A 12240-nucleotide genomic window follows, 5' to 3' on the forward strand; every position below is an offset into this window, starting at 1 on the left:
CCAAAGATATTTAAAAAGCAACTATGTGAGGTTTTCACATGGCGTCATGTGCATGCAAGATGGTCACAGGAATGTAAGGAGAAAAGGCCTGAGCATGTGGTTCTAGTTCCATAAGCTTGTAAGTACTCTTTTCCATACTGGTCCCATGACTGTGGTGTCAGAGCCTGATAATAGGTTACTGGGGGGGAAAAAGTAAACAGTGTTTTCCCCCAAGTTATCCACAGGCAGGGACCGTGATCATTTGGGCAAAATCCTTCTGTAAGGAAAGGAAAAGAACTAGGTGGATCAAAAGAAAATGTAATATTTGTGTAATACAAACACATTTAGTTTTATGTAATATCTGAATCAATTATCTATAGACAGGAAGTTAATTTTTTGCAAATTGAATTAAATCACCTACCTATTTGTAAGCATCCTTTGATCTGAGCTTATTGTAAACATCGCTGTATGCAAGTGTCGAGGTAAGGCACCTTCACTTAGGGCAAGCTCCTGCATTTTTGTAGCAATTTCTTTATCACCTTCCTTTGGAAAAAGGGTAAGATGATCCCTAAGGCGGCAATCCAGGACAAACTATCCAAACTTTAAAGAACTTATTTTACATCTTTAAATGAAAAAAACATTCAGTATGTAATAAAAGTTTAAAATGCATCTTCCACTCACCCAAAAATAACATAGGTGAGTAGTAGCACAGGTAATTTTTAAACCTTTGGAATAAGGTAGACATGTTTCCAGACAACTTTACCTCATAAACTATGCTTTGCTAAACTTAATATTAAAACTAGGTTCAATTCCTTGCGTGTGTAGTTGCCAACAAAAAGGAGAGGCTTGGCTATCGCAAGTTCTGTTAAATTTGGGTACTTCAGAAGCTAATACTGAGCAAAGAACCCATTAGCTAAAGGGAGAAAATTAGCCTTTGGTTGTACATACACACTAAAAATGCAAATAAACTTTGATGTTCCACCCAGTTCAATGCCTATATATAATTACAGCTACTTAAGGGCATACTAATTCTGTGATTGTGTGCTATACTTATGCACAGCAGATGAATTTTTTGGTAAAAGTAGAATTCTTAAATTGTATTCAAATTGCTTCTACGACAACAAAAGAATACAAGAATCCAAAAGCCATTTAGACTGATATTATTGTAAACATCAAAGTATGCAACAGACATTCATAGCCACCTTATCTTTTAAAAAATATAGAAACATAAAGCAACTATCTTAAAGAAGCAGTATCTTCGACAAGATCATGCCCCAATCTCTAGAGCTCAATTACAAATATGCTTTAGCAAGAACTTTTTTGTTGCCTTATTTGATATCATTTTGCTATGAACTAACTCCATCAATAGAGTTCTATTCAATCTCAAGATTTCAACACTGTCAACATTATCCTTCCAAAAAAGAGCAACAGATAGAATAACTTTTAATTACTTTAAGTAAAATGAACAAATAATGCAGTAACAGATTTATCTGCTCTACAACTTCACTTACTATGAAATTAAAACTTTTATTATTGAGGATTGTTTCTGTAACAAGCTTAAAACTAATTTCTAAATAAAGATTTATAATTACTTTTCTTATTCAGAGAAATGTTTATTTCCCAAAAAGACTGAAAGGCAATATTGTCAACTTCAATTAAAACAGCCTATCAACATTCAAGTAAGGTTAAAATTTCAAAACTGTTCTCTCACCTCTATTATTGCCTTCATAACCAACCCAGCTCCTTTTATTATTGCCATGGAAGGATGCTTTAAAGTGAGGGGAAAAAAAGTATCAAAAAATAAAGAAGAATTTTATTCCAACACATTTAGCTGTTACTCTTAAGAAGGATATACATTTTTACACAAGGTATAAGCCATAAAATTAGTAAAGGATATATCTCAAAGTCAGTTTGGTTAAATATTTTAGGTATTTTCAAAATATAGCCTTAGAGATACAGACACATAAACAAAAAATTTATGTTAGTAGGAAACAGCCAACATTTATTTGAATAATTATTTGAATGATACTAAAATAATAAAAACATAAATATCATATATACATACATGTACCTAGTAAGTACTATAGTACTGTATAAAATAACAAACGTTTTCCTGTGTTTATGAAGAGCCCTGCTAAAGCTCATTTTATTATTTGGGAATTTGTAAAGAAAAGGGAACTTTGGGCCTACCACAGAAAAATGAGTTTTTCACGACTAAAATGGAGGCCAGGTGTGGTGGGTCATGTTTGTAATCCCAGCACTTTGGGAGGCTAAGGCAGGAGAATCGCTTAAGTTCAGGGGTACGAGAACAGCCTGGGCAACAAAGGGAGACCCCGTCTCTACAAAACAAACAAATAAATTAGCCGGGTGTGGTAGCATGTGCCTGTGGTCCCAGCTGCTCAGCAATTGAGGTGGGAAGATCACTTGAGTCTGGGAGGCTGAAGCTGCAGTGAGCTGTGACTGCATCACCGTACTCCAGTCTGGGCAACAGAACAAGACCTTTGCCTCAAAAAATAAAAAGCAAGGTATAGAAAATAGGCAGAGTGTCAAAACAGCAGTCAACACCCATCAACAGGGCTCTACATGAAACACCAAGAAATCTGTATGCTCAAAATGTACCAATATGATAAGGTACTAGGTACATTTGTCTATATTATAGATCAAGCTTGTCCAACCCACAGCTTACATAGATATTTATATTTACTCAAAGCCAACCCAGGATGGCTTTGAATGTAGCCCAACACAAATTCTTAAGCTTTCTTAAAACATTTTTGTGATTGTTTTTTCTTTTAGGTCATCAGGTACTGTTAGTGTTAGTGTATTTTCTTCTTCTTCCAACATGGCCCAGGGAAGCCAAAAGACTGGACATCTCTGCTGTAGAAGTATGCAAATGTTATCTCAGAAACAGTGATCCTAAAAGTGGTTCCCTTAGATTCACTGCTATCTGATAAGAAAAATATAAGCTCTCACCTGAAAAAGTTTAAAAAGGGTTCTTCCATTGGATGCTACCATCTCTAAAAGCATATCAAACTGCTGCCCTTCAGTTGTCTCACTATATGGAGCACAGAGGGCAAAGGTAAGGAAGTCCAAGAGTGAACTAATAACTAGGGCACCAGTCCCATGATCCTGAAACAAAGCAACAGATTCTCTTAAAGACTTGAAGATGGGGAGCTTCAGTTACATTGTAATAATAATGTGTTCCTTTCTGTTATTCTATATGTCAGACATAAACATTGACTTTAATTTCTCAACATGAGGTTCAAAGTTGGATGACTCTTTAGTACTTGCTTTGCTCACATAGTGAATCCATTATCCATCATACCTCAAAAGGAACAATTAAAATTCAGTCAAATTTCAAGAGTATAACCAAGACTTCTCAAATGTGTATAACAAAGGTTAATGTTTATTTGCATAAAAGAAATCTTTGCCAATATTTAAAAAACTCTGGCAATCTGCTCATGTTCCTTCAAGATGCTATAGAATGGCCATCTCCAAAATTGTTATCAGGAACTGATGAACACAAGATTTGGCTTAATTTTCTTAGAGCAGTTTATTTAATGATGACATTTTTAAAGAAAGAAAAAACAAAAATTGGAGTACCACTGTGAAAATCTAAAGGCTTTGACATGTATCCTTCCCAGATGAATGGATACAGTCCTGAGACAAAATATTTTATTATCAGTGACCAAGCTGAACTGTGACCAATACTGACCAAAGCTGGGGGCTATAATAAAAAAACAAAATCATCCATGTGGCACTTCTAGATTATCTTTCAATAACGGCATGAGACCTACCATGAAGACAAATTTAATTGTAACTTACCACATGGGAATTAAATTTCTCCAGTAAGTTTTCCAGAAACTTCTTTGATGAGAGAAGAGAAGCTTTGTTCAGCTGTTCTTGTCTTAAGTCATAGTCATCATGCATGGGCTGTTGATGAAAAAAAAAAAAGTGGTAATTCATAAGCAGTCCCACGTGCTAGCATCACACAAAAGTCATTTATAAAGAGTATTCAAATTACACACTGAAACAATTAAAAACCATTGCCTTTAAAGTGTAAGACAAAAAGGAAACTCGTGATAAGCAGGCAGAAGTGATGATTTACCATGATTTTGATCAGACTTCACAGATAATTTGCCCAACAATTAACTCAACATATACACAAGGTACTCTCTCAAAAGTCACAGATCTTATTAAAAGGTAAACAACATTCGCCCAGCCAGAATTTTAAAACTAAAATTTGAAATAAAACTTAGCATTTAAAAGCATGTACTAAACAACAAATACTTGTCTCAAGGGTGATTTTCTTTTGACTATTGAAACATTCCAGCATGATGGTTAGGAGTACAGTTCCAATCCTAATTTTACTACTGACAATAACTGGGAGACATTAGGCAACGTAAGTTACTTTATGTAACTCTGAGTTGCATTTTCCTCAGCTGTAAAGTAGGAGTGATAGTATTTATATAAGATTACTATAATGCTTAGATGAGATAATTCATGTAAGATACACAGCCAACACCTAATATGTAATGAGGGCTCAATGTTTCATAGCACTGTTTACTTTTTTTTTTATTGTGGTAAACTACATATAACACAAGTTACCATCTTAACCATTTTAAATGACACTGTTCAGTGGCATTAAGCATTCACATTTTTGGGCAACTATCACCACTACTCATCGCTAGAACTTTTTTCATTTTCCCAGACTGAAACTCTGTAATCATTAAACAACAATTCCCCATTCTGCCTTCCCCCAGCCCCTGGCAACCACCATTCTACTTTCTGTCTGTGAATTTGACCTCGTATAAATAAAATCATAGAGTATTTATCCTTCTGTGACTGACTTCTTTCACGAGCATCATGTTCTCAAGATTCATCCATGTCGCAACATGTGTCAGAATTTCCTTCCTTTTTGTTTCTGCTCATTTAGCAAATACTGTACGTTGCTATGGTTAATTGTACAAACTTTGGAGCCAGAAAGTGGGCATGAAGCCTCCTCTACCACTTACTAGCTACATGACCTTGAACAAGTTACTTGGGCCTTAAGTCCTTCTCTATAAAATAGATATAATAGTAGTAACTTCTAAAGTTCATTGGAAGACTGAATAATATATGTGAAATTCATAGAATAGTACCTGAAACACAGAAAAAAATAATTATTGTTTATTAAACAGCTTGACAAGGCCCGTTAAAGATAAAAATAAAAATTAAACATTATCATCCTCAGGAAGCTGACAGATTGAAAAAAATACACCATGTTTAGAAATAGCAATAATCCAAAGAAGAAATTGCTAAGAAAGATAAGTGTTATATTTACGAGGGTAATTTCACTTCAGGGAGGGATAAATCACTACCACCTTCAGGAATAGGAAAGCTCCATTTATTTTTAAATTTTTTAATTGTTGTGGGTACATAGTAGGTGTGTATATTTGGTAAGCTTCATTTAAAAGCTGACTTGAGCTCTTAATGAATGATGAGCAGGGAAAGAATTCTGAGCAGAGGGAATATATGACATATTAATATATAGAGAGGTCTCTGTCCTTGGCTCCTGACATATAGCACCTAAAACTCTTGCAGACAGGGGTACTAGCAGAATCTTTTGTTGCAACAGTCTTTTACCCTGGTTCCTGACACAGAGCTCCTAAGGCCTTTGCAATTTCCTGAATGACAGGGGAGCCTGACACAAAGCTCTTTACCCTTAGAATTTCCTGGGTGATAGGAACATCTTTTGTTATAATAAAGCAACTCTCCATATCATTGTTATTTTAAGTTCTAGTTATCTCACTACTTGTTTGGAACAGTAAATATAATTAATTCACTTTTGGGGATGCAAGGTTTTATAGAAGTGTTTACTTATGTTTATGTGCCACTAAGCTTGCCTAAAACACTTTATATAAGGAAAAGTCCCAGGTACTACACACAAAACTGAGATAATGAGAAACTTCAAAACTATACTAAACAATTGTTTCTCCCTCTGTACAAGCTGCCACTGAGTTAGATCTTTACTGCGCAACAGCTTTCAGATGTACCTCTTCTTTAGCCCCTGTGACTACCCTAGCTCAGCAACTCATTTCTTACGTGACAATTTGGTCTACCTGCCTCTAATTTTACTTCTATTCTCCACATACTACCAGTGTGGGTTTTTAAAAACTCAAACCTGATCACGTTACTGCTCTCTTGCTAAAAAATCCTTACAAAAGGATGCAAATCTAGCTCCTCCCTCCTGATACAGAAGGTTTTTTATTACTGTCTGCATACATCTCTAGCCACAACTCCTGATTACCTAATTACCCCCCACCCATACCTCATAACCCAACCATATTTAATTATTTGTTGCTTTCCAAACATGCCTTTGTACATGCTATTCCCCACCCAGGAAGGCCTTTCCAGAGCTAGAAAATTCCTGCCTGTCCTTCAAGATTCAGATCAAATGTAACATCTCCCAGAAAGAGTGGGTGAGAATCTTTCATTTCCCCTCTATCACCAAACAAAAAGTGCTGCTTTTCAAGATCCTATGGCCCCTACTACCTTACCTTGTACAGATATGCCTACCTTACCAAACTGTTAACAAAGTGAAGGAAGAAAAGAATTTCTGTCTTATAGATCTTTGAATTTCTGGCACACAGAACATTGCCTGGTATATAGAATATGCTAAACAAAGGTTTATCTGAATAACTATGAGAACAATTTAAAAAACATAGAAACGAGAACTGATTGGTACAATGAAAATCTGGGGATTGTGGAAATCAAAACCACCAGTCAACTTAAGAAAAACCAGTTTCCTTAAGAAAACTACGACTTACACACATAAGGGCACAAAGCATATCAACTGCTGCATGGATGACTCCATTGTTGCTCCTTTTGAGTGCTTTTACTACCTTCACCCCGAGACGCTCGCGAAACCTTTTGAAACAAAAACCAAGCATATAATAGTAATATCAAAACATTTTAAATTGTTATATTATTGAAATAGGTCATATTAACTTTCCATTGCATTACTGGAACAATGACGTATTTTAAATTCCACCTCTGAAATGTATCAGTCTTCATAATAGTTTTTTCTTCGAGAGGGAAAATACTTTTTAGGGTTAACTAAAACTAAAAGGCATGTAATTTCCCATTCAAATTCAAGAGTCAGGAATATTACTGGTGAGTATGGGACCAATATTCCGCTTCTGCTCCCCTCACCTTCCTTTTTCATTTCTCATGAATACAGTACCATATCACCCTATAAAAGGTATCTGGTTTAGTCAAGGAAAAGGAGGTGAATCGTTCTTTATTTGCCATTTTGAGTAGTTCAAATTCTCTAAGAGAAGTTAAGTTTCAGAAGACAACTTACTTTGGAAGCTGAGTGAAAGCTAGGAAACCAGCTTTGGATGCCACAAGCCTCCTCACGGCCTGGAACTGACTCTCAAGTTCCGCATTTGAAGCAACGACATCCCCTTCTTGGGACAACAATGCTGTTATGGCATTATTAATCAGTTTTTCTTTGTTTTCTGAGAAGAGACCCTAGGTGAAGAAAGAGTATTTCAAAAAAGTTTCCATACCAAAAGTCAGTAACAATGAACAATTATAAAACTTATCTTACATCTTGTGTTACTGCATGCAAGACTCCACTGTATGAAATATTAGCATTGAACCTGAATACAGCATCTGCAAAGTTGCCATCTGTAAAGAGATTAAGAGGTTCAAAAAGAAGATACGAATTCCTAATTCTTAAATTATTAAGTAGATGGGTGGAAATGTAATTACATTTAAATCAATACTTACTTGGAGGCGTAGCTAAGAACCTGAGGTGAAGGCTCTCTACTTCCTCATCAACAGGCATGCTGAGTAACCCCCACCGCTGACCTTTATGGGTTGGTGTCATTTTTACACAAACATCTCTATTACCAGAGGCTCTTACTCCATCCAGCAAACTTGCTAATAAGGAATCTCTAAGTAAGAATAAAAGTAAAAAAAGGTTTTAGCATTGATGATTAAGGGGAATTCTGATCTAGCATGAAGCATAGGCCCTTTAGCAGGTAACCTGCTCAGGGACACACTACAGTTACAATGGGAAACACAAAGAGTGGGGCTAAGGAAGAGCTCTAATACTAGCTCTTCACTGTGCTGCTACATGACATTGCACAAGTTACTTAAACACTAACTTCAACGTCTCTTTCTCTCCCTTTATTTTTAACAGCTTTACTCAGCTCTAACTTACAAATCACAAGTCATCCAATTAAAATGTACAGTTTGATAATTTTTAATATTTATACAACTGTATAATCACCATCATCCAGTTTTGATATATTTTCATCACTCCAGAAAATTTCCTCATGCCCATTTGCAAAAGAACACTCCCCAGCCCCAGGAAACCACCCATCTATCTCTATAGTTTTGCTTTTTAAAGAAACTTCATAAAAACAGAATTACAGAATATGTAGTCATAGGTGTCTTATTTTACTTATCATACATAGGCTTTTAGGATTCACTCAAGTTGTTGCATGTATTAGTTCAGTCCTTTTTTACTGCTGAGTAGTATTCCATTGTATGAACAGACAACATTTTGTCTGTTCATTCACTGGCTGATCTAGACATGGATTGCTTCTGCTTTTGGCTATAATGAGTAATGATATTATGAACATTCAAGTGCAAGTCTTTCTGTGGGCATCTTTTCATCTCTCTTGGATAGATACCTAAAAGTGGAACTGCTGGGCCATATGAGTATGTGTTTAATCTTTTAAGAAATTATCAAACTGGTTTTCAAACTGGTTTTATCATTTTGCCTTCTTACCAGCAATGTATGAGAGTTCTTTTCTCCATATCCTCGCCAACACCTGGCACTGGCAGTCTTTTTGGTGTTAGTCATTTTAGTGAATATGTAGTAGTTTGCATTTTTGTTTCCTAAAGATTCATGATCTTTTCATGTATTTACCATTCATATTTCTCCAGTGAGGTATCTATTTGAATCTTTTGCCCATTTACTATTGGGTCGCTTGGTTTTTTGGTATTGAGTTGTAAGAGTTCTTTACATATTCTGGATAGAAGTCCTTTATTAGCTATATGCTTTGCAAAGATTTTCTCCCTATGATCTGTCTTTTTCTAAATGGTGTCAAAGTTCTAAACTTTAATGAAGTCTAATTAACAACCTTTTTTTCTTCTTTTCTGGATTGTGTTTTTGGTATTACATCTGATAAATCTTTTCCTAACCTCAAGTCACAAAGAATTTGCTGTACTTTCTGCATGTGAGTATTATTGGGAATAAGAGGACCTTCTTCCTATGGTTACTGTCAGGACTAAGCAAGATAATGTATATAAAGCATCTGATAAACAGAGCGTTAAGATCCTTCCTCTGATTAGAACATCTGTACTTTTTTAAAGATGTTCTTTTTCCTTGAATTCAGGACAGGAAAAAACATAACCATTGCTTAACATTCCAGTCTTGTTGACCTTAGATTGAAAGCTCTGTAAGGCAAGAAACCGCTACCGGTCATATGCCACTGGAAATACTATAAAAACACTATACAGGCCAGGTGTGGTGGCTCATGCCTATAATCCCAGCACTTTGGGAGGCCAAGGCGGGCGGATCACTTGAGGTCAGGAGTCCGAGACCAGGCTGGCCAAGATGGAGAAACCCTATCTCTACTAAAAATACAAAAAAAAAGAAAAAAAGAAAAAAATTAGGTGTGCATGGTGGTGCACGCCTGTAATCCCAGCTACTAGTGAGGCTGAGGCAGGAGAATCGCTTGAACCCGGGAGGCGGAGGTTGCAGTGAGCCAAGATCATGCCATAGCACTCCAGCCTGAGTGACAGAATGAGACTCTGTCTCAAAAAAAAAAAAGGAATTTGAAAATAGGATGGTCATTTTAAATATGCAAGAAAATGTCTTTTCCCAAGTTGAACAATTTTAAATTTCTAGACTATAAATCTTTGATTTTCCTTGTTGACCAAGCACTGTGCCTTGCACATACTAGGATTTCAAAAACTTAAATTAAAAAAAAAGATACCTTTCTGTTGAAGAATATTTCCGTACTTGCCCTTTTATAAATTCAATGGTAAAAAGTTGTGGATTTTCTGAGTCACAGACCAATGCAAATACCTAATGAAAAAACAAAAAATAGCTTCAACAAAAAAATGTTTATGGTTTTAGAGTATTTCATTATAAAATGCATCGCTTAGCTTACAAAAGTATTTTAAGATGTGACTTGTTTACAATGTAAGAGTTTAAAACTGCTTAAAAGTCTCATTCAAATTTTCAGTTATTGAGTAACAAGTTCCATTCTTTATATATACTTGGAAAATAACTTTTGTAATAATCATTGTTCTATGATCAATTAATATAAATATGTTAAGAGTTAAATACAAATTCTGTCCATTTCATATGCTTTAGCCATGAGTAAACATTAAAATACAAAGAAAATTATCCTAATTTATCAATAGAAAGAAATCTCATTTAAGCTAATAATGCTGAAACTTACTTCTCCTAAAGGCTTCAATGTTGCAATATTATAGGTTGCTGGATCACGTTCTACTAAACATGTTTCTGTAAGTGCTAGAACTCTTTTTACAGGCTCCTTCAAAAAATAAAATTGAGACATATTAAAAAGTTATTTTTTAAAAAGTCAAAATCAGATGAATAAATTTTCATTTTTAACATATGGGTCTTACCGAATGTCTAGGTGATATTTTTTGGACTACAAACTCTGCTAAAGATGTGATGGATTCATCAGTGCTGTATTTTCCAAAGCGAAGATTCAAATATTGCTCAAATTCTAAAGGCTCTTTCCTGATCCGCAATGAAATACCTATGTAGTTACCAGCATGGTCTATTGCACTTTTAATAATCTCTTCTCTTTGTTCTGATGCAAATAAATGCTGCACAAATTTAGAAATTTAAAAAGTCAGAGTTGAAACAACTGAAATGTGTCTATAGCTAATCAACTCATAGGAAAGGTATTAAAGTAGAAATTCTAGACAAAAAAGAGGTAGGTCTTAGAAGCAAATAAGCAGTTGTTTCAATGAAAAGACTATTACTAAGTTAAAATAATAAAGTCTGGGATACAGAGCCTGGCAAGTAACTCATTGAATGGCAATTATCTCAAAATTTCTCAGGTTCTGGTTCTCATCACCTTACGCAAAACAGCACGCTGGTTCTTCCAAGAAGGGCCTCCAAGGAACCCCAGTCAAGCCACTGGGGGTGATGGGTACTGTGTGGGCAGGACTCTCAGTTTCAAACAAGGCAGCTCTGATTTAATCTGTTTTACATAGTGGGCTTCTTTGCAAGATGATGCTGAAGAATGTTTAAATGTTTACAAGTCATTGGCCTACTAATGTTACAGACCAACTTTCCGGGCTCTACTTACAAAGATAAGGAAACAGGCTACAGGATGAGTATTTGTCATTTGAAATGCTTGCGATCAGAAGTATTTCAGACTTCAGAGTTTTTCAGCGTTTGGAATATTTTCATTGCACTTACCAGTTGTTGAGCATCTCAAATCTGAACCCAAATGTGAAATGCCCCAATAAGCATTTCCTTTAAGCATCATGTTGGCACTCAGAACGTTTCAGATTTTGGAACATTTTGAACTTCCAGATTTGGTATGCTCAACCTAAACTTGCATTTGGTGCCTAGAGGCCAGAAATGCTAAATGTCCTGTAAAGGGCAGAGTAGGTGTCCCACACAAGAAAGAATTGTCCTGCTCAGAATGTCAATAGCTCCCCTGCTGAGAAACGCTGGATCACATCGTGTTTAAGAACCTGATCTTATTCCTAGCAACTTTTTATAGTCACCATAGATGCAAAAGGTATTAAAGGTTTGTTGAATAAATCTGGTATAGTACCATATTTATAGTGAATTGATTCATTTTAGCTACTGTCTTACAGTGAGAAAGTGGATTAATTCAAATCAAAACTTCTTGCTGCCACCAAGTAATATAAAATGTTGGCAAAAAGAAGAGTATCAAACAATCTCCATCCTTAATATTTCCCTTATTATTCTGTTTTATGGCTTGGTTGAATTACTGTGAGACAGTTATCCTATTAAGGCCTGACAGGCCATATTCTTGTAATCGGGTATGTTTACCAACAAGATGTTAAGCATTCCAAATTACCACTGACTAGGGAAGACAGTTTATGGATAGTACTAAGACAGCAGGCTTTGGGCTAGGAGAAGGGCCTTCATCTTTTGGGTCTAGCCTCAGAGGTAACACACAGAGGTTTACCTGTGTGTTCCTCGATGAGGAAAACTAGGATGGTACCCATCAAGTGGGGAAA

At 35.6% G+C, this 12240-nt stretch overlaps 1 protein-coding gene across 1 annotated transcript in view; it reads right to left on the minus strand.

Moving 5' to 3' along the window:
- DNAJC13 (DnaJ heat shock protein family (Hsp40) member C13) overlaps nucleotides 1–12240 on the minus strand; it is a 119915-nt gene that overhangs the window by 73421 nt on the left and 34254 nt on the right. The window contains exons 7-17 of the mRNA XM_008009117.3: nucleotides 10636–10842; nucleotides 10446–10541; nucleotides 9975–10066; nucleotides 7753–7919; nucleotides 7571–7650; nucleotides 7322–7491; nucleotides 6786–6885; nucleotides 3802–3909; nucleotides 2950–3105; nucleotides 1691–1747; nucleotides 401–522 (exon numbers count right to left, since the gene is read on the minus strand). Of these exons, the coding sequence (XP_008007308.2) occupies nucleotides 401–522; nucleotides 1691–1747; nucleotides 2950–3105; nucleotides 3802–3909; nucleotides 6786–6885; nucleotides 7322–7491; nucleotides 7571–7650; nucleotides 7753–7919; nucleotides 9975–10066; nucleotides 10446–10541; nucleotides 10636–10842 (1355 nt within the window). The remainder of the gene's footprint in view (nucleotides 1–400; nucleotides 523–1690; nucleotides 1748–2949; nucleotides 3106–3801; nucleotides 3910–6785; nucleotides 6886–7321; nucleotides 7492–7570; nucleotides 7651–7752; nucleotides 7920–9974; nucleotides 10067–10445; nucleotides 10542–10635; nucleotides 10843–12240) is intronic.

Source organism: Chlorocebus sabaeus, chromosome 15 (assembly GCF_047675955.1).
Source record: "Chlorocebus sabaeus isolate Y175 chromosome 15, mChlSab1.0.hap1, whole genome shotgun sequence".
Classification (NCBI taxonomy): domain Eukaryota; kingdom Metazoa; phylum Chordata; class Mammalia; order Primates; family Cercopithecidae; genus Chlorocebus; species Chlorocebus sabaeus.